The following is a 23820-nucleotide window of genomic DNA, read 5'->3' as shown; positions in this document are numbered from 1 at the left end:
TGTGAGATGCGCCTGTATTGCCAACTATCAGTGAGAGAGAAGATGGAGGTTAAGTAGAGAGGGTTTCATTATTTGCTGGTTCACTGAAGTGCATGTCCCACAATGCATTGCAAAGGACATCTAGGGAATAAAGAACAAACAATGGATGCAGATTTGCCACAATGTAAACAGCTTTTCTGAGAATCTAACACTTTGTTTCCAAGTAAACAGCAAAAGAGCAGATTAGATATAAACACCAGCTCATTAAGACTGATTATCATACATTTTTTACAGCAAGCAGCAAAATGATTAAATCATTAATTTGACCAAAACACAGTACAAGGTCTGTATGTGATCTTAGTTTTGCTTTTCTCTTTGCAATTTTATTTTGGATACTAGAGTTTTGCCAGGGCAAACACCAATGAAAATCATTTAACCATATATTTAAACATGAATTAAGTTAAATAGTTTTTAAAATAGTTAAACAATTAAATAGTTTTTAATGTCTATTTATTTTTAAATGAATAAATCCATAATAAATCCATCAAAATGCACAGGCAAAACTGTACCAAAAATTAATCCTTAGGGTTCGTTGGTTAGGTCATATCTCTTATCCTAGGCTGTCTTAACAAACACCGCTAATAAATTAAGCTCATTAAATCTTCACGTCCTCACTGATAATATAAGTTATGAATAAAAGATGAAAAGGCATACTTTAAAAAGCTCTAGTAGAATTAGTATTCTTCTCGTACAATACTAATATACATAAACAACACCTGTCACTGTTAGAAATGGTTTTCGATTTCAGACATTTGTTATTTGCATTCTCCAGAAGCATATTTTTAAAAGTCTGTCAGCAAACTAGATTAAGCTAGTTTATCCTGCTCTAACAGGAACACAAGTCATACAAATTAGAAGTAACAAAATCTTGTGGGAACTGTGATTTATGGTCTATGTCATTGCAAAATTGTCCACATCAGCAAAACGCAATTCGTATGCACCCTTCGCTTTTAGCCCCAAACAAATTATTAATCATAATACAAACAAAACTATCACTTCAAATCAGTGAGCAGCCGGTGCAGGGGACACGGCCCCCACCGAAGACATATGGTGCAAAGCTACAGAAGTGCCCGGAAAGCAAGAGCGATTCTGCCAAAAGGCTTCATCCATTTGGATCCGAATTGAGTTATGTGAAGGAATTTCCCTCCTGACTGATGATTCAGAGATGACAGGATCTGGATCCTCTGAGGTCCTCAGAAATACTTGAAATACATCATCTCTCTGGGAAACACGCTTGAGGTTGTTGATTAAGATCACATTAATGTTTGTGTGCAGTTGCCAAGCAGATACATATTAAGAAAACATCAAAGACATTTGAATTCTAGTCAAATCAAAGGGTATGACTACACTGAACAAGAAAGAAGCTGCTTTGAGGATAATTTTGCAAATTGTATACCAGTATCTCCTGGTGACACCTAAAGAGGTCAGTAATACCTGGAAAAATCTGCCAGCTCATGGACCACATTTCTACATTCAGGATTTTGAGCCAATGACTTGAGCCACAAGGGCACAATCGCAGCTTTTTAACAACCCGTCACACCATATATTCTAGAGATGCACCGATGTATCGGCTGCCGATGTTTATCGGACGATTTTTGATCAATTTACAACCATCGGCATATAGCATGAAAAAGGCTGATATAACAAACCGATGGTTTATTAAAGGCACTGAGCTGTATAATGTCTGTTGCATAATCCCAGATTAATCCATGATCTAATATTCCTGCTGTGCTGCTGTCTGCGTTTTAATGTTAATCAAACAACAGAAGACAGAAAAAAATTGCTCACTACTCTTGACTAAATAACTTTTGTAACTTTCATAAGGATTAATATGTATAAGGCCTATGATTTCCGCAACGCAAAAAAAAAAAAAAAAAAAACGGAATCGCAGAATCCAGTCATAAAAACAGAATTTACTGTATAACGCAGAATGTCACGGAATTTGTCAAAGTCTTGATGAATAAAAAAAAAAAGTAGGCCTAGGTCAGTACACTTAAATCAAATTGCATACACTGCAAAAAATGCTGTTCTTACTTAAGAGTTTTTGTCTTGTTTCTAGTCAAAATATCTTAAACTTCTTAAATCAAGAAGCATTTTCTTGACAAGTAAAAATTATTTTCTTGTTTTCAGAAAAAATAAGTCAAAATTAAGTGAGTTTTTCCTTAAAACAAGCAAAATAATCTGCCAGTGGGGTAAGCAAAATAATCTTATATCAAACCAAAAATAAGCTATATAATCTTGTTTTCAGTTTGGATTAAGATTATTTTGCTTACCCCACTGGCAGATTATTTTGCTTGTTTTAAGGAAAAACTCACTTAATTTTGACTAATTTTTCCTAAAAACAAGAAAATAATTTTTACTTGTCAAGAAAATGCTTCTTGATCTAAGAATTTTTAGATATTTGGACTGGAAACAAGACAAAAATTCTAAGTAAGAACAGCATTTTTTTGCAGTGTATATAGAGTAGTGTCTATAAATATTAAGCTGCAAAAAGACTATTTAACTATGAATCCTGCATGTTCTGTGTCTGTGTGTGAATGAATGGCACAGATGTGCGCTTTCATTTACCTCACACACACACTGAAGCACACGTGACACTTGGGGTGTTTTTCAGCCTCTGCTGCCTCACTATATGAGGACATGAATGCATGAACTTCATCTCCAGAATCACTTTGTGAGCATTTTACTGTTTCATTTGAGAAAATCTATCATCATATCATAAACACACAGAAACTCGAAGGTCTTCAGGGCAACCTGTCAAAATAAAAGTTCACTTTAATTTGAAGTAATTGTGACAGAAATATATTACTGTTGTACAGTGGAATTTAGCTACGTCTCAATGTAATAATAATACATGGATTTAATTTATACGGTGGAATATGCAGTGTTATTTCACATTTGTTTACTTTATTTATGTACCTGAAAACTGTTTAACCTACCTAAAAGCACTGTTTATTTCATATGTATCTTTGTTCGGTTGTATTTATGTATTTACGTTGGCCTGCTGAATGTTAAATGGATCCAATCCATGTTTATTAGAAATTATTTGATGATGCAGCAATAAACTAGCTAGTGTAATTTAATGCATGTTTTTTGAACTTTGCTGATTTAAAACATGATCAAAACACTATCTATTTTAATGATAAAAGTTAATGTCAAAAATAAAGAGAGCAAGTGACAAATATCAGTATCGGAATCGGCCATTAATTGTTAAAATCTGTATCGTATTGGCCCCAAAACATCCTATCGGTGCATCTCTAATATATTCCTAGAGCACCACATGAGATTTGTTTCAGAATTGTCCAATTTTTTTTATTGGCAGCTGTCAGTTGCTACTCAAACAAGGCTAATCTGAAGTAACAGCGCTCTTAGGTATAGTATTTTGGTGTTTTTGCATCATAAAATGATAACTGTTCCCTTTTAGTAAGATACTGACAATCTCACATGCTCGGTCACACAGAATTGGCCGTTTTCATAGAACTGCTGCCTGCGCTTTCCCTTGAAGAGCACCATCAAAAACCAGCAGACCCTGAACATGAGAGACAGCGATCAATTAATCACAGATGTTAACGCTGGCATTTTCATGAATGCCTTTTTCGCAAGTCCTGAGGATTTAAGCGATGCATTAGGTGTTAGCGGTGGCGTTCTGAAATGCAAATCAATTCAAATCCCAGAGAAGCCAATTAGACGGCGCTTTATAATTCATAGAGTAATGAACTAAAAAATTAAAATCAAAACAAACCGGTAAACAAAGCACACCCACGCTGAGGGCATTATGCGCGGGATTTGGATAACAGCGAAACATTACTCAGCCATTTGTGCCAGAGTCTCTTAGTCCCGAAGAGCATTTCCTCCACAGCCAAACCCCCTGTTTACATTCCGTTCATCTCCCGACTATTACATTTATAAGCCTAGTCATTTAATCAACGAGAGCAGAGATGTTGCGTTATTGCTAATAAAGTTTTATATCCAATTAACGATACAAGCTGCTGCCTGGACCTAAAGTGAAATCAGTTAGGCAGGAAATAAGGAAGATAAAATCAATCCACTCTGATTTATGATGCAGTAATGTTGAATGGACGCCACAGGCACACAAGCAAACCGCGTATGACAGTGGCCAAGCTCTGACCTTCATGGGGAAGCTGTCAATAAGCAATACAGTCTAACAAATGAAAATACAGACAAATTGATAGTGGCTGCGGAAGGGAAGGAAGTAAGTGGACAGCTGCAGCAGAGAAGTGATTCAGTTATACTGTTGTAACTGCCATGGTAACTAACAATCTCGACGCTTGTGTCCTCTACGTGCACTTTGCATTATTGTCGAATGGAGTATGAGGAATAAAATGAATGAGAATTATGCAAAGCTGTTACAGTTGCCATATTTTTTCATTAAAGTCAACATTAAAAGGCATTCGCAACCTGTTTTTTTTCCCGTTATCAGACGTACACTGTCATTCATATTTGGGGTCAGTAAGATTTTTTTTTTAGAAAGAAAGAAATGAATACTTTTATTCAGCAAAGATACATTAAAGGTGCCAATAAAGACATTTGCAATGTCACAGAAAATTTCTATTTCAAATAAATGCTGTCCTATTGAACTTTCAACTCATTAAAGAATCCTAAAAGAAGGTTGGTTTTCACAAAAATATTAAGCAGCACAACTCTTTTCAACATTGATAATAATAAGAAATGTTTCATGACCACCAAATCAGAATATTAAAATGATTTCTGAAGGATCATGTGACTTTGAAGACTGGAGTAATGGCTGCTGAAAATTCAGCAACCCCAAACTTTTGAATGGTAGTGTATTTCTTATTAGAAAATTTAAGTAAATTGATTTCATTTTGGAGGTTCTCTCAAAATATCATCCATAAAAACAAAACATAAAATGACCCTTCACTGTATCAAACCTCTGCAGATTTATTCAAAAAAGACTAAGGAAAGAGTCAGGTACTGTACACTAGAACTAGTACATGATGGGCGGGGCATGCAGCTTACTTTAAAATGGGGCGGGGCATGCAAGCCAGCATAAATTAGGGTGTGGTCATGCAGGTGAGATGTAGTCACAGAAGTTTTATTCATGCCCCATGCAGAGCGCTGTGCTCAGTACCTGGTGATCTCGGAGTCAGGGAGCAGGCCTACGTGATAGTGAGGGAAGTGGGGGATTGAGTGCATGGGGCTTTTATCAAACTCCACGGGGGAGTAGAGACGGGGAGAGGGGGCGCGGTCACTCAGTTTGTTCACAGTGCTGTAAACTGGCTCTGGAGGCCTGGTGTGGGAGAGAAAGAGAAAGGCAGAGAGCAGAGCAGCTAGGGTTAGTGCGCTTAAGTAGATTGATAGAGAGTAGTGACAGACCGATATATAAGCAGAATTAGCCATTCCACTTAGTGTCAAACATCAAAAAAAAAATTCTGTATTTTTTGACTTGGTTTCAGTATAAATATTTAAACATGCCTACAAGACACATTTACCTATGTAAGCTTGTTTCCACCACCGAACAAAACAATTGAAAATTGAAAACTTTTTTTTCTCAGATCTGCGTGATATAAAGTCAGAATTGCGAGTTATAAAGTCAGAATTGCGGTATATATACTCGCAATTGCGAAAAATGAATTTAGAAATGCGAGATACAAACTCGCAATTCTGACTTTTTTCTTGCAATTCTGACATTTTTTCTCTTCAAAAAAAATTTGACTTTATAACTCACAATTACTTTTTTTTTTATTCCATGGCAGAAACAAGCTTGCATATTTACCTGAGAAACAAAATTACATATTTCAGAGAATATGTCCTGAATTCAGTGTTTTCACTTAATAAAATACATTATTTTGAAGTTTTTGCTTTTAAACTCTTTGGATATTTTTAATAGAAAACAAGACTAGCATACTGATGAAGAAAAAATAGGTGGAATATTGATCAGTTTAGTGTATATTGTATTATTTCTCTTATGCTACTAAAATGTGCTATACATCCACGTTATGATGGGTAATTGGCCATCCTACTTTAAATATTGGTATCAGCCATTATAAACCCCATATCGGTCAACCACAAACACAGAGAAAGAAAGATATACACAGAGAGAAAAAGAGAGAAAGGGTGAAAAACATGGCAGTGGAAGTGTGTTAAAGGAATAAGGAAGGAACTGCAACTGGTTAGTTCAACATTTGTAAGTACATTAGCTTTGATAAGTAGTGTTGCAATTAAAAAAAAAAAAGACCATTTCAGTTTCACCATTCCAAGCATCTTCAATCAGCCCTCGGATCTTCAAAATGTCCAAAATAATAATTAATGTTCTGTGTTAATACTGTCATGGCAGTTTAAAGAGACTCCACAGGGACTGACATCCAGAGAAGTCTTGCTTTGTCTTTCATTCCTTTTATTAAATTCCCTCTTTCTGAATCACTTTTGGACTCTCAGAATTACCGATTTGACTGTCGCCGTTTTATTTCATAAAAGCTATCCACAGTCTCTAAGGTTCAAAACAGAAAAGGCTGTGGGAAGGACACAAATGAACATTCAGGACCCAAATGACGGCTCACTTAAGTCGCTCACCTCAACTGGAAGTGCTGGGAATCAAACCTGTGACCTTCCATCTCATCTAACGAGGGATTTCTGATCAGAAACAGACAATAGGTTAGCATGAAGACATTTTTTAATGAAATTATATGTTAAAATGTGTATTCAAAACAGCGGAAATGTATTCAGTACTTGTTACATGTAGCATGCAGAAACAAAACAGAGACACCAACAGAATTCAGGACAAAACCAAATATGACAACACAACAAGCCCCCTTATACAATACAACTGGGTTTGACATACAAACATACCAACTCCAAATATTTGAATGTAAAGCCAAATACACTACTGATCAAAAGTTTGGGCTCCGTAAGAAATTAATACTTTCCTTCCGCAAGGGCACATTAAATTGATCTAAAGTGACAGTAAAGACTTCTACAATGTTCCAAAAAAAGTTCTGTTTCAAGTAAATGCTGTTCTTTTAAACCTTCTGTTCAAGAATCCTGAAAAAAACAAACAAAATAAAGTTTCCACAACAACAATTAGCAGTGCAAATGTTTTCAACACTGATAATAATAATAAATGTTTTTTGAGCACCAAATCAGCATATTAGAATGACCTTTGAAGGATCATGTGACACTGAAAACTGGATTAATGATGCTGAAAATTTAGCTTTGCCATCACAGGAATAAATTACATTGTAAAATATAATGAAATAGAAAACATTTATTTAAAATTGCAACAATTTTCACAATATTTTTTACTTATTTAATATTTTTACAACAGTTTTTACTGTATTGTTGATTAAATATATGCAGCCTAAAAAAATCTTACCAATCCCAAAAACTTTTGAAAGGTAGTATATGTAGTATACAACACATGCACCAACTGTCTACTGAAAAAGTAGAGATGCCATTCTTTGACATACACCTAATCAATCCTTTTGCTACTTTTATTGACACATTTTCGGGAATGGGATCGGTACATTAAACATGCTGGATTCAAACCTGCATTTCCCACATGAGCAGCAAGGCTCAATGCATCTGAAACATGTGCATTAATCACTAGGCTCTAACATTCCCTGCAAGTTTCAGTAAGATAATTTGTAGCATCTGGCTGTGGGTAAGAGAGAGGATATCTTATTGCGGATGCAAGGCTACATTAGACATACTGAAGATAATGCGAGTGGAATATATTTCTGACAGCCTCCTCACTGGACCGCTTTCTCTCTTCGCTCTGCGTCGTGTGACGCTGGCTTGCGACTTGTCTTGAACAGAGATGACTGACAGACCCTCTTTTACCTCACCATCATTCAACCCCCTTGTCTCTTTATCATTCTATATACAGTTCTCATTGTATCTTCTACTCAGCGTGACTTACTTCTCTCTCAGTCTCTTGCTGTGTGTCTAGCTTCTGCACACATATCGCATATGCAATTCTTCCCTTCTCCTTGCCCTTAATACAGGGTCACAGAGGGCTAAATAAAACCATGACAAAACCCTTATTATCAAGCACAGCACAAACCCTCTGGCCCTTCACACTGATGGCAAGGCACAGAGATAGAATTAGGAACAGGCTAGCGTCACCCACTCACGCTACATATAGAGAACCACAAACCTAATGTGATTTACTTAAGTAGCACGTTAATGGATGAATATCGATGATGGTTTATATTTTGATGATTCTAAAACAACAATATATTACATAATACATTCATTTGTTGTACTGGTTAACCCTGCCTATTGTGAAATCTCACTAGTCTAACATCTTGCTCTTCATACCTGTGCATTAAACATCAATACCTTCTGAAATTTCTTATTCCATGTGGACAGACAAATGGCTTTATTTAGGGGTGGGTTTAGGACCAGGAAGCCCACTAGGGGGCATCAGCTAACTTCCAAGTGGGTTGCAATATGTCTTAAAATATTTAAAAAAGTAATATATACTACCATTCAAAAATTTAGGGCAGCCTTGGAGTCGAAAAGGTTGAGAAACATTGGTTAAAATTACGTTGGAAGATGGTTGATTGTCTTTCCATGACCAACAAGGATTGTGATGCAAGAATGTGTCCTACTTTGGTACATCACTTTGTGCATACCCACACATACATACAAAACCATGCACAACAGTTCCTCAGATTTAAACTCGTCCTTAAAGAGATAGTTCACACAAAAATGAAAATTCTGTTATCATTTACTCACCCTCAAGTTGTTCCAAACCTGTATGGATTTCTTTCTTCTGCTGAACACAAAAGAAGATATTTTGAAGAATATGGGTAACCAAACAGTTGATGGGCCCCACTGACTTCCATAGTATGGAGAAAGAAAAAAAATACTATGGAAGTCAATGGAAGTTTCTTTTGTGTTTCAAATTCATACAGGTTTGGAACAACTTGAGGGTGAACGATGACAGTTTTCATTTTTGGGTGAACTATCCTTTTAAGGTCAGCGACCACACAGCAACAAACCACATAGTTTGCTGAACTATATAATTCATAAGAACTTCCTGACTACAGTACACATCTAATAATTATGAATGTCCAGTTCATTAAAGGTGAGCTTAGTAATAATTGAGCACTGGCCCAAGGTAGCACTGCTGAGTGTGTATGTACATGATGTGAGTATGGAATGTACTACTTCTGAAGCTGTATTATTCATGATGACTGAACGACTAGGCTATGTGTATGGGTTTGCTGTCTTAAAGCCTCACAGATGTATAGTATTTGCAAATGTTTTTAACATTTTGTGTATAATATTATAGTGTATGTGTGTGAATTTTTACCCTCCCATAATATAACGGGGGTCTTATGCTGTGCGACATGCTATTGCAACATGACCAACCCCTACACACCCTACATCTGCACACTCCGTTTCCTCTAAACCAAGATGACACACACATGTACAAAAACATGCTCATCCTCCCCCTTGAACATCTGCCTAATGTCACACCTAATTAATTATTCAACTTGTGAGCCATGACATAAGTTCAAATTTATTATGCAAATCCACATGAAATGCCCCATTCCATATTTCACTTGCAATCAATTCCCGAGCTTCTGAACTGAAAAAAGATATTAGCAGCTACAACATTCTGCCATTCCATATTATAATCTTCATCTAGACCTTTGATTTTCACAGAGTGCTCAATTCTCCTGTGGAAAACACAGTGAAGATGAAGGGGGCTGAACTTCCAGATGGGCTTATGCTTTCTCAAACTCTCGGACCATGTAAACCTCTTACCCCCGGCAAATAGGAGGGGGTTTAATCTCACTCACCTCAAGGAAAGGTCAAACACCCTTTGTTTGCATGCATGTTTTGCATTCACTGAGAAACTGGGAATTTTTCACAGCAGGGTGCTATTAACTGTGTTAACAGTGGGAGACATTAACAATGCTGTCCGTTAAAAGTAAAACACTGTTGAGATATTACAGTGGCAGGTATTTATTTAGTAATTAGTTATTAGTCTAAAAAATACTCAAGGTTTTCAGGAAAACAAAATGACTTTCCCCTGTGGTTAGATGAAGCTTATTACAGTGAACATGGCCATAAGCCAATAAGGCTAGTGGACTTGGGATTCTGGTTCAGCTACAACACGTCCAACATGCGTCCGAGAGGCAAAAGCCCCAAATGCTGTCAAGCAACCATCGCTAGACACTCATACCCCTGCAATCAAAAGCCTTAGAGGCCCAAAACAACCACAGGGTCCATTAACACATCAAGAATCCAGCCGGCAGAAAGAGGGCATGACAAGTTAATCAAAACCGAAGTCTGTTGTGACGTTTTTTGCTATTCTGAATTCAAAGTTCCTAGGGAGTTCGATAAGTCCACAGATCCAGTTCTGACTGTGTGCTTTAGTTTTCTTTTCCAGAAAACTCCAGGGATGATGCTCAGTATTCACATCACTCGAAGGTTCAGGTTGCATTTCAGTGAACCTAAACACATCCCCAGCCCTGCAGTCCTGAACATATGTCTCCCAAAACACCCTTAAAAGCAAGCCGGCGCACAAAAAACAAGCTCATGCTGTCGACACACACTGATATCATCACAGATTTATCAGTTTGAATCATTAAAGTCATTCTGCCCTTTTTTGGTAATAAAATCATGCCATGTGGTTGCTAAGGTGTTGTACGTGGTTGCTAGAGTGTTCTAGGTGGTTTCTTACTGACTCAAATACAAAAAAAAAAAAAACAGCCCACTCAGTCTCACACATAGATTCCAGAAAATACACGGATAATGTGTCCCGGGATTGTTTGATTTTGGTTCATTCACACTGCCAGTGATTTTCTGATCTGTGCATGCATTCACACACATCCCTTAAAGACACGTCACATCAGGATGTGATTTTTTTTCTGATTTGATTATAAACTAGCGCATTGTGTATTGCCAGTTAGTGGTTCTAAAAACATTCAGTTTTATCTGAAACAGATGAACATGAATCTGGCAACCTTTTATAACGTTGTTTGTTGTACGTATTGCAGCAGTTCAGAAATAAAATGGCACTAAAAATAACGTACCCTAAACGATAGTCTTAACAAAAGCAAATGTGAGATAAAATGTTGAAACAACCATGCCATTTTAGCATGTTTCTACAAGTCTTTGAGCTCTTTTATCATGACTCACGTTTCACGGGAGTCGTACCCATGTACTCTGCATCACAAGTGCAATGCTGTACTAGGTGAGCTACCAAGCAAGTTTACTACATCAGAAAAGCCATATATGTTGAGTTAATTATGGGATGTAAATGTCAAAATGTATTATCTTACAAATCACGCAGTATGGTAAACATGTTTTCAAGTCATAACATAGTATTTTGTAAGGAACAGTGCAATAAATAAGTCTTTGTTAATTAATAATCTGCCCATGTAATCATAATTAGTGTGAAAAGAAATTTGTTGGTGTTTTACTGTCACAAGTGTTCAATTCAGCTGGAAACTGCATTGAATTGTATGCACAGGTATGTTTTGGGAGTTTTACAAAAATGTAGATGGAGCCTATGTTGTGCTCTACATTCACAACAAACATGGACCACTAAAAATCCAGGAACATAAAACAGTACAGATCTAACAGAACGGGAGGGAGTAAGGATGGGACAGTAAATCCCAAAACAATCCCATCACTAGGTGTGATGACGCTGCTTGATTGTCTTTCGGATTTTCCACAGGACACATGGGGGAAGGGGGCTAAACAGTCTACCTGTGGGCAGTGGCATCTGGTAGAGAGGGAGGGAATTACCGTAGGAAGGAAAAACCATCCAACCTGTTAATGTCCTCTTCCCCCAGCAAGTGCCTGGGCAGGGGGGAATATCGGCCGGGGGAGATGGGCGGAAGACTGGACTTATATTCCAGAGTGCCGTTATTACCGGGGGAAGAGATATGATTTTCCATTGCGGGTGAGAATGCTGTAGAGACACAGAAAGAGATAGTGTGCATATTACAGTATAAATTAGTTAATCACAATGCCTATCAATATAAATCAATAGCTTGAATGACTTTTTTAATTTCTAAATCATTATTCTGGGTTAAACATATGTATGACATAATAAAGTGTGAAATGTGATACGAATAACTCACAGTGTGTGATATCAGGCTGCCCATAGGGGTCTGAGAGATAGACACTAGTGGGTTTCCCAACCTTTAGGTATACCACATCTGACGTGTTCTTCAATATGGCCACTGCTTCTTCATGGGTCACTTCTTCTAGAGTGTAGTTATTCACCTGGGCGAAAGAGAAAACAAGCAGGGAGTGTTAAGAGGGCAATCCAGAGTTACGTAAACAGTTACGCTCTAGTGGTCAATGGCGAATCAGCGCTGCCAAATGTGTCCTGCCCAGTGGATTACACACAGCACTGATCTTGCTAATTAAATCAAACTCAGTCTTAAAGAGTTTAACAACCCCCCTGGATTAAAAGCAATGGAGTTTGACACTGACACTAGAGCAAAGCTTCAGAAATGTAATCAGCCAACTATGGATGCAGCTCGTTCCCAAACATCTCTGAGGGCTGCTTCTATGTGTTTGGTCAGTGATTTTTGTTGTTGTTGCATGAAACAGTCAGCAATCACTAATGCCATCGGTTGAGACACGGTTGCCATTTCGAGCTGCTTAAACACTTTTGTAAGAAATAAACTTACTAATGGCTTTCTTAATTGTCTCTGCATATTAAAATGTGATAGAAATATTATTTTAACTAGGGCTGTCAATTTATTAACATTTTTTTATCTAATTAATTAGCCTACACAATGTGGCGATTAATTTATCTAATTAATCACAAATTAATTGCACATCAAATTTGGCTGACAAATGACCCCTGAAAAGATAACATTACAAAAATTAGCTTTAAAAAAAGTAATAGTATAATTGATTCAACATAGAATTTATTACACATAACCGTTTAGGCTACAAAGGCAATGAGGCCAGGGTGAGTAAATGATGAAAGAATTTTCATTTTTGGGTGAACTAGCCCTTTAATGTTTTTTTTTTTTTTTTTTTTTTTATAATTTCATAATGAAATAATACTCTAAATAATAAACTAAAACTGCCAGTAGGTGGCGGTAAATGTCTAAATGAGTAACTCATTAACTCATTCATTCATTCGATTCGTTCAAACGCTGATTCATTCATTCAGGAAGTAAATGGCTTTATGAAGGGGTCATTGAATCATTGGTTCACCTGATTCGTTCAAAACGCAAATTCATTCAGAAACACCGCTGTTTTGCTCGGAGATGCATAATCGTTCTGCTATGGCTTTATAAGTAACAAAAACAGACAATGTTGTGTCTAAAACAACACAATATTAACTACTTCTTTGTTGAACTGCTGTAGAAAATCAATATCACATTTGCACTCATGCTATCTGGAACAAAACCAGCACTAGTGTGATATTGCATTCGTTGCTAGTGTGATATAACTTAACTATATCATATGATATAAATACGAGACAAAAACTCATACAGGGGCATTTTTGCCCTGATATCTTGAATTCTAGGGTCATTCTAATTACATTCTATAGGCTTCATCACGCAGTGAGTTGTTGCCCTGCATCATGTTCATCACCATCAAATTAATGAAAAGACCTACTGTACAGTCTGGGGCAGGTGTGTTAAATGCGTTACATTTTTTTTCATCATAACTAATTAATTAAATTAACGCATTAAATCGACAGCACTAATTTTAACATCAATCATCAAAAATAATACACACAGAAGTAAAATTAATGTAAAATTCCAAAAACTACAACAAACTAAATGGGAAAACCTGAAACTAAACTAAAGATTTTCATGACTAAAATTAAAAAAAGCCACTAATTAATTTTAGTTTTAGATATTTTTCTATTTTACAAAACAACCCATCTGCATTTAGTATGACACTACATCGTGCTGTGAAATTTAACACGATTAAACATTTTTAAATCATATTAATGAAAGCATTTACTTTGGCAGCCCTAAAATATTAAAACTAATATAAAAAAACTAAAATGAAACTATTAAATAAAAATTAAATTAAACTAAACTATACAAATAAAATAATTTTAAATGTTTTAATTTAATTTTAAACTAATAAAATAAAATAAAATAAAATAAAAATCAGAGGTCTATAAGACGTACCATAAGCAGTCTGTCTCCAACTTGTAACCGACCGTCCTTCTGCGCAGCGCCCCCATCGATGATTTTTGTGACATAAATGCTGTTATCACCCGGGATGTGCTGGTTTCCCACACCACCCGCAATACTGAAGCCGAGCCCTATGGAATTTTAACAAAGGACAAATTGAAAGTGTTAGCTGTGTCCCCATAGATGCAGTGACAACATTTACTTCTAATTTATCATACCTGTGTCAGTCCCTTACATAAAAACAACGCTATTAATGTTCAGTATCACATTAACTTTTAGTATGAAACAGTACTCAAAACTTTCTCAGAGAAAAAAGTATACATGCACTTTCCTCAAGCATAATCTAGTTCCTTAGTTTCCTAGAGGAGAAAACAAGTGTTGTAGAGTGTGTTAATGGTGTTTTGAATTCAGAGTGTCTATGGTGCCCGAAGCTCTTCCTTCAATTTGTGCTGTGGGTGTGTGTATGTGTGATGCATCTTCCTCTATGCACTCTGAATAATGCATCAAAGCAGTGTCTTTCTCAGGATATAGTTCTGTTTATTGCTCCACCCAAACAACAACCAACAAAGAGGACGTGATAACTCTCGGGCTCAGTGGAGTTTCAAATCTTGATTTGTTTTTCATTTGTCTTCGCACCCTAGATGTGAATGTGTACGTGAGTAATAGCCTATTTTCTTTTATAACAGCAGAAAGAAAAAAAATATATCGGATGCAAACTAGGAATGTGCAAACTACGAAAGAAAAATACTAAAATAAAAATGATTTTTTGCAGAGTAGCCGCCTATCGTGACACATCCCTAATGTAAACGGTGACAAACAGCTCAGGTAACAGATGGGTTTTATGGTAATTGTAAATTTGAAACCTTTTGGTCCTTTTATGAGTTTGATTTCGGTGACGGTCTCCAGCATCGGTCTCCTCCTGCGCACATAGAGTCTAACAATCGATCCGGCCGCTTTCAGAGCCTCAACTGCCTTACTGTGAGACACCTCCGAGACATCTGCTTCGTTCACACGCAAAATACAGTCATTCACTCTGCGGAGAGAAATAAGAACAAGAAGTGAGTTTTCTGGAGTCCTCGGTGTGTGGTGAGCCTCCTGCAGAGAGTTCCAGATCATGGCAGCCTGTGGTCCAAGGACAGCCGCCTCCTGGGGCATGCTCACACAGAGCAGCTGAGACCCAGCAAACACAAGAACACACACTGAAACTAAACCACACACAGACACACACACGCACACACATGCACATGTGTATATACCCAACAGAGTCACTATATAGCTGAATAATGTTCAACAGCTCAATTTAGTTTAACATGATGCCTATGGCAACCATGATGATGATGATGGGTATGTTATGATGCATATTACACACTATATATATTAATATATAATCTAGTTCAGTCATGAAACTCTAGAGGGCACAGGCTGATAGGTCCTTCACATGCAAATTTGCAAGCAATCACATCATTTCAGCATGGCACAAGATGATTGGCCTCTGCTGATCCTGCAGCCAATGAGATTGCTTGCTCAACATTTAAATAGTCCGGTTCATTGTTAGCTGTAAGCTAGTCTTAATTCAGAATTCATCTGAAACCCCCCAACTCCACCTGCCTAGATCTGCACCAGGATCTATCAGGTCAATTTATGCTGCAGCAGCATATCTTACATGCTCACAGCAGCATGTCAGTGTATCTATTATGCTGGGTACACACTAAAAGATTTTTAAAATCTTATAAGATTTTCAAAATGTGAGAGACCACATACATGAGAACAAAAAATCCTAGATTTAACCGTTTTGCTTCTATAGTGTGTGGTCTGCCGTGATGTGACAAAGACAGTACACCACACACAAACAGATTTTCAACCAGAGTCCCGACTGTGAACACGAGAAATCTCGCAAAATCTCTCGAGACTTCAGAATAAACATGGCGGACGATAGGCAGGAAGAAATTGTGATGATAGTGTTTGGAATGATTTTGGTATGTTTTACAGGACACGTATGAACACTCGGGCTGTTGCCACAAATTTCTGATTGGATATTGTTTCGTTTCACATGATAATCTCCAGGAGCGTTTGTCCTCAAGGTTCCCCCCACACATCAGGATTTCTGACTGTAAATATTCAACATGTTGAATATTTACAATTCGCGATCGGGGCGGCTCCGACGTTCTTCCGAGCAGATTCAGTCACTCTTAACACACCTCAAACCACAGGAAAATCAAATAAGATAATCTGTAGAACCATCAAGATAATCGGGACATTACCTAGGATTGTCGGAAGCTGAGAAATCGGCCCAAAATCAGCCAAATTATCTTGTGGTGTGTACCCAGCGTTAGCAGTAGCAAGTCCATACTTGCTCTGCAGCAGCAGCAATAAATCAGTTTTTACTGTATTTTTTTTTTTCAAATTAATGCAGGATTTGTTGAGCATAAGTGACTCCTTTCAAAAACAATAAAAAATCTGTTTTATTCCAAACTTTTTACCGGTTGTGTGTGTGTGTTTGTATTATTATTTTTTACTATTAATTATATTTAATTTTAGTATTAAATTATGTAATAAAATACTTTTTTATTGTGTAAAACATTTTTTATTGTTTTTAATAAAAACAAATCTATCTAAGGTTCTCTATTTTGTTGAAGATAAGCAGTTTGTAGTTTTAATGGCTTGTCCCTGCCCCGATCCCTGTCCAGCTCTATAAAGCCTGATCATACTGTACGTGTGCTATATCCAATCTAGATTCTTCGATGCAACTTGCTGTTCGTTTGCTCCACAAATCTTTAAAGGCTGAATGATTTATCTGGAGCCCGTTCTGCTTCCAACACTTCCAAAGTCAAACAAGGTTAGAGCTGGGGGGGCTTGTGGACCTACACAATGTAATTGCTTCTCTAAATGCCGTTCACCTCCAACTCACGATAAATCTATCACAGCTTATTGGTGAATGTTCAAAGTGTCTTACTCTTTTAAAAGAGAGAATGCAGAATATGGGGTGGATGGGGAAGGGGAATGGAAAGACGTTTGCAGAATACAGAACGCTGAAGTGGCGCAACTTGCCAGGAGAGAACTAGCAAGAGGAGGATTGGTGATGCTCAAAGCCCTGACAGACCTGACTGAGAGACAGAGGATGAAAGAAAACAGCCAAGTCATGGAGCAGAGCAGGGCGAAAGGCTCAGATGAGGCTGTCACACGCAGCTGCTGTTCGGGGCGCCGCACACACATGCATACAAAACACAGGAAGATCTGCTAGCTCTCCAGCACAATCTAATTACGCTTCCCTATAATAAAACAACCCTCTCAATCAACTCTTGGTCCGCCCTGACATGAATCTCAAATGCATCCAGCTAGGAATAGAAACTCTACAACTCACCAATATCAATTAAACCTTCAACCTGTACAGAAATAGCTACAGGAACATCTTATTGCTCAAAGAATGCTCTTTTGTAGCTCAGGAGACTTAACTGAGCTCTGAAATATTGTTGAAAATTCCTTGGGAGACATAAAAATAGAAATAAATGAGAGTTGTAAAATGAATGCGGACAGCATCGCTCAGATCATTTGGTACTGGTAGAATTTGATGAAAAATATTTATATTCTAAGATGTTTGATTGCAAAATCTGACCAAGGGTTGAGACATTGTTGAGGTATATATATATATATATATATATATATATATATATATATTTTTAATCTAGAGGGAAATGTGAGAGATTACAATGGCCTTTTTCTCAGTATAAAAATATGAGCAAATTTGAATTTGACAAAATTTGACAAGAAGTTATGCAGTAAATGATGAGAGAATTTCATGTTTTTGGGTGAACTATCCCTTTAATTTCATTATTCTCAATTACAATTTTTCCTCCCTGTACGGTTTTGCAAAAATATCAAGGTTTGTTTAAAAAGTAATGCTCACAAAATCAGGAAAAGAATGTTTGAATCTTAATTTTTTTTAACATAAAATGTATAATGCATACTTGTTTGTTTTTACCCCGTAGAAGATTGACATTTTCCGAAAGTGATTTGGTCAGGTCTATTCGTTATATCCACACAATTCACCTCAGACCTCGCAGATGGTAAATTTTTTAAAGTACCTCGTGGTCAGAGTGTATGGCAGTCAGCAGAAAACTTCAGGTACTTCAGCTCTCCAGAGAGACATTAGGACTGTGATAAACAGCCCAGTTTCAATCATTTACAGCAGGGAGAGGGAACGAGGGGGGAAGGAAAGAGAGCAAGGGAGGGAGGATGAGAGAGATTGCTCTATGAAGCCAGAGCAATAAGCGAGATCATTATGTCTCGAAAAAGAAAATTGCCTAGTGATCTACTGAATTTATCTTCATTTTAGTAAGAAACACAGTATTATTTCCTCTGACAATGCATTAATACATCAAAAAATTTCAAATCACCATGAAACTGTCCACAACTCATTAACACTTCCATAATGAACATAAAAGACTGAGAGCACTGTTTGCATTACACACTTTTAGAAATAAAGGTTCCAAAAGTGTGTTTTTGCAGCAATGCCATAGAAGATAAAAAAATAAATTGAAGGGAACTCAATACGTCAATGTGTTCTAAATCTAAATGTCTAGGGAGAAAAACTTTGAGTTGGATTAGCAACACTTCCAACAGATATCCAATACTAATTCATAAAAAAATTCAATTGCTCTGCCACCAACCACTAGAATATGGAAATAACTTTTACTGTACCTGATGTTCTTCCTCAGTAGTTTTGTCTTGTTTTCCAGTGCAAATGTCTAAGGATTCTTAAATCAATACGCATTTACTGGAGATACAATATGACATAAAATATGAAGTCTTGTTTTCTGTGAAACTGATCAAAAAGATGATTAAAACAAGAACAAATATCTGCCAGTGGGCTCAAAAAATCTACTTAATTCAAAGGGAAGTTTTCATAACTCATTGACACAGATATTCTTTCTTGTTTTAGTCATAAACACATAATTTTACATTTGCATCTCAAGTAAAAGTATCTTGATTTAAAGATGTTTAGATATTTGTATTGGGAAAACAGGACAAAAATACTGAGGAAGATATTATTTTTTGCAATGCATGCAACATTTAATGCCATGAATTTAATACTTTCTGCCCTGATTTAAGACCTTTTAAGGTCTTAATTTGTGTAAGGGCGAATCAAAACTTTTTAAGACCTTTTTAAGACCTGCATGTAGTGTCAATTTTGATTTCATATTAATGTTAAGCCTCAAATGGTATGCAAAATATGCATGCACACAAGTATTATACGAAACACCGGCCCACCTGAGTCTGCCGTCTTCAGCCGCCGCTCCCCCAGGGATGATCTTCGTGATGAAGATCCCGGGATCATCACCGATGTGAGGGTTATCTGTACCACCCGCTATACTAAACCCCAACCCTGAGTTACCCTGAGGAGACACACACAAGAATATGTAAGATGTATAGGTCCTTTTTTAGACCTTTGCCTCAGTGAAAAGAGCCTGACTAACAGAACCACAACAAACTGAATAGAAAGAGAGAAGCGTAACGTTATTTTTGTAAGAGGTGCACTTTGCTACCCATGACTCATCAGTGTTTACAGTTTGGCACAGCAATCGCCTCTGAACAGCACAAACTCACAAATCAAAACCTGTCGCAACCGTGGGCTAGAGTCACATTTAACATCTCTGAGACATAAATAGACTAACAGGCTAATATTTTGAAGTGACGTGTTTATGATGGAACTCTCCAGGGTGCTATCTCAGTTTAACACACAGCCTTTTAAGCTTCAAAGTGGATTGTGAGGAGGATTAATCTTTGCTGAGATCTTCGCTGGTTATGTTAAGAGTTCAGATCTGCTTTATAGAATAGCAAATGTAAAGTCAAGGTAAATGCTAGGGTTGCCCCCTAACAGTCGACTAAACGTTAGTCAATGAGAAGAGCCTTAGTTGATCAGAATTTAATTAGTTGGTTAGTTGCAGAGAAAAAAAAGGACAGGAAGTGGTGAAGCACAGATTATTAACGACGGGTCCTTGTGGTAAATACAGTGTGTCGGGCAGGAAATCCAAAAGTTCGCCTATCATCCATCAACCTCAAATATGGCTTATCATTTGAAACATGCAAGTAGTAGCAACTTTACATGGCCGCTCGCTATAATGTTAACCTAGATAAATGTGTGCTAATATTAGGCGCATATCCAAGTGCTAAAGTATAGTGCGCATATAGCGATCACTTGCATTTTTTCCTGATAACAGCGGAAACAACATAATACTAAATTTTTGGTCATAAAGACAAGAGTAATACATAAGTCGAAGCAGTAAAGGGTCTACTTTTATTTGAATAAACTCACAATAACAAGAAAACGTGTTTTTATATAATAAAGAAAACAAACTGGATGCGCTTTCCGCCGTCTCGGTCTCTGTGAACTGGAGCACGTCACAAAAATGAACCAAAACTCAGCTACTTGCCTCACAGACATGAGAACTATATCTATAGCTTGAAATGTCTACTTTTGAGAGAAAACAAATACTCTCTGATTATGTAATCCGTATGAAAGGTGCATTTCTCTTTCAGCATCGTGAACTTCATCTTTACAACTGACACTGACTCAGAAAACACTAGTTTATTAATAAACAATTAAAATATCTCCTCGCTATTTTTTCTGACACATTCATAACCATTACTTTTGCCGTTGCTTTGCGGCAAGCTTTATGTGTTCGCTTGAGTGCAGAATAGGCTATATATTCCACCCCCCCAGTATGTATTTAAGTAATAATATAAACGTGCGATTAGTTGACTAATGGCTTACATGAACAACTACTAGTAGACTAGAAAAATTCCAGGGCAGTCCAAGTAAATACAAAAAGGCAACACCAAAACATCAGCATCAGGATATGTGAGTGAGAGAAAGAGAGAGAGATAAGTGACAATAACAGATCAGGCCCTTGCAGCAGAGTTATCGCTTCAGTTTGTATCCAATTTTCCAACTTGCAATCTCAGTTGAGTCTGCAGAGAGCCTCGAACATACACTCTCCGCCTCACGGGTCCAGGGTCGGACAAATCTGTGCTCCCTCTGGTCTAGTTGACCTTTGCTATTGTCCGTGCTCTGTGTCTAGTCATGTGGATCCGATTGCAGCTGCCAGAATGTCATCTGCAGCCGTCTAATTCTCTCTCTCTTTCTCTCACACTGCCTCCACTGTGCACCCCAGGCTTTCACTTGTAAATAAAGCACATACAGTGGCCCAATTAAGAGGGTTCAGTGATATCTGTGTGAATTAAATCTTCAGTATTACTTTCTATGGAGCTTGTATATATAATACAAGCTCCAAAGAGGCATTCTTAATGGACAACAATGCATTTATAATATATATGGAAATGTATTATAAACGTGTATATATGAATAAATATACTCATAAATAATTTTGAGACATTTTAATAACTAAATATACATGGTTTTAAAAGATCAGCATTTAAATTTATTTAGTTATATTCAATTTATCATATGTTATAATAAATTGGTTGATATTTTGGTCAGGCAAATTCCCTTCCCAAGAGCTTTCCCACACAATGACTAGACAAAACTAAAAGGCAATCATCATTAAATCAAATGATCTCTCATTTAAAGTCATTACTAATCACAGGCTAAGCTCGTTCCGTGACTGGTCATGTTTTATGGTTATATGTTTCAAGATCATGCTCACAAGCCAAGCTGTGAATGATTGGATTACCAGGCGGAAGAATCCACACGAGCATGAAATATGACATGTGCCTAATATGTGCCTGCGGTTACAGCATGTATGGATGTGTACTGTGTGAGAGAGAGACAGACACTTACCCGCTCTAATGTAATCTCTTCAAATTCATATTCAATTTCTGTCCCATTTACCTATTGGAGGGAAAAAAATAAAATCCCATTAGATGTGTTTGCAGATGCAATTCAAAAAGGGCATTAATCATTTAACCGTCACATTAAATATCTAACTGTGATGACACAATCACATCCTAAAACTGCAGCAGGCAAATGATGTGAAAAGAGGTTCATAACAGTTCAAAACAATGTGATAGCTAAAGGACTAAATTACACCCACTGCCATTGCTACATACATTATCCTGAAAGGATAAGTCAAATAAACTCAGCATTCAACTCATTCTCCTTGCCTGAAATAGAAACGGGGCTTTCATACATCTTCAGCAGACATTGAGCCTCATATCTATTCCGCTCACCGCGTCAGCCGTAATTGTCTAAATCTAAGTCCGGACACTAAAATCCATAATCATTTACCTGCTTGTACAATGGGACCAGGCCTTTGGGGCAGACATGCTGGCTCAAGCAGCCCTTTAGAGATGAATTCATACTGAACACACAGCTAAAAATGGCACTGAAAGACAACTAATCTAATTTCAAGATCAATTTCAAATGAGGGTCATGTTTGTGCTTGATTGGAGACGTTCATCTTAATTATTCTTTAATAAGTGAATCTAAAGTAATGGCCGCATGACACTCTAAAGAGCTTTTGAAAATGAGCATGGCAGCTCTCACATTCATAATTTGAGCATACACAACAAACATGCTTCACATTTGACTGCTTCAAGGACCTGTCTGAGGTCAGGTCAGTGAAATGCCATTTTAAGAAGACGATTTTAGATGAACCATTTTAAAAGCTGACAAAAAAAAAAAAAAAAAAGAAGAAGCAATGTACACTGAATTACTATTAGATACCTTTACTATCTTAATAAATTTCCCTGGGTTAATGTTCATGATTCATCAGAGTATTTGAAGTTAAAAATGATAAATTATATAGATGTCAATTATATTTAATGAAATGATAATGAATTATAATATTAATATTTATTATATTATATATATATATATATATATATATATATTACTACAATTAATGATATATATATATATATATTATAAAATTTGTTATTTTGCTGCTTTTGGGATATTGCATAAAAAATGCTGGATGGAAACGGCAAAATTCTAAAAAAGCACATAAAATCTTATGCTCTTAATTGAGTCGGATACATTTTCTATCCGATAAGAAAGCATGCATGAACTACGATGGAAACACATTTACTGAATAAATTCCTCGATGCACATAAAAAAGTCGTGACTATGCACGAAGGAACGGCATAACTGCAATAACCAGTGGACAGATCTCGTTGCACAGCATCTGAAACGCTGTTTTGGTCATTCTCTAATGCCTCTCATAACTGTCTTACATGACTGCGTTGCCAAACAGCAGGCATCCGCCTCCGAAAGCAAGATAACATGACCATGTTTATTACGTTTTGCCTGTGCGCTCTGAGGTGCAAGTAATGTATTATATACAAAAATAATTATATACAGTGGCCTCTCCTACTTTTTTAGTGATATTAAGAGACAGTTTATCAGGAGGTGATAATTTTGTTCTTCTTGACTCTCTGGATGGAAACGGTACTTTATTCGCTTTCTTATGCATAAGTTAAATTTGCAACTTTGGATGGAAATATAGCTATTGATTTCTTTAATCATTTACATATATTCTACCATAAACTCAGATATGTTTGATTATTCTCAAATTTAAGATCTTTGGTGTCTCTTCTGTGCTGTAAGATTGAGGTGACCGTGTGTATTTTCCATCAGAATTGATTACGTGATGTACCTTGGTATCAAATTATGTCTGTTTCCATCTCTGCAGACATGAGA

The 23820-nt window shown here is 36.8% G+C and overlaps 1 protein-coding gene across 26 annotated transcripts in view; it reads right to left on the bottom strand.

Moving 5' to 3' along the window:
• Positions 1 to 23820, bottom strand: part of dlg2 (discs, large homolog 2 (Drosophila)) — a 246565-nt gene that overhangs the window by 57330 nt on the left and 165415 nt on the right. For 17 of the 26 annotated variants that reach the window (XM_051909206.1, XM_051909209.1, XM_051909208.1 and 14 more), the window contains 8 exons: positions 21961 to 22011; positions 19431 to 19555; positions 15026 to 15195; positions 14157 to 14293; positions 12126 to 12270; positions 11788 to 11953; positions 6592 to 6651; positions 5150 to 5308 (listed from right to left, as the gene is read on the bottom strand). In XM_051909206.1, the coding sequence (XP_051765166.1) occupies positions 5150 to 5308; positions 6592 to 6651; positions 11788 to 11953; positions 12126 to 12270; positions 14157 to 14293; positions 15026 to 15195; positions 19431 to 19555; positions 21961 to 22011 (1013 nt within the window). The remainder of the gene's footprint in view (positions 1 to 5149; positions 5309 to 6591; positions 6652 to 11787; positions 11954 to 12125; positions 12271 to 14156; positions 14294 to 15025; positions 15196 to 19430; positions 19556 to 21960; positions 22012 to 23820) is intronic. The other 9 variants (XM_051909218.1, XM_051909220.1, XM_051909222.1 and 6 more) reach the window with 5 other exon arrangements.

Source organism: Ctenopharyngodon idella, chromosome 10 (assembly GCF_019924925.1).
Source record: "Ctenopharyngodon idella isolate HZGC_01 chromosome 10, HZGC01, whole genome shotgun sequence".
Taxonomy (NCBI): domain Eukaryota; kingdom Metazoa; phylum Chordata; class Actinopteri; order Cypriniformes; family Xenocyprididae; genus Ctenopharyngodon; species Ctenopharyngodon idella.
Note: the sequence above shows the minus strand (reverse complement) of the source record. Positions and strands in the feature narration are given on the sequence as shown.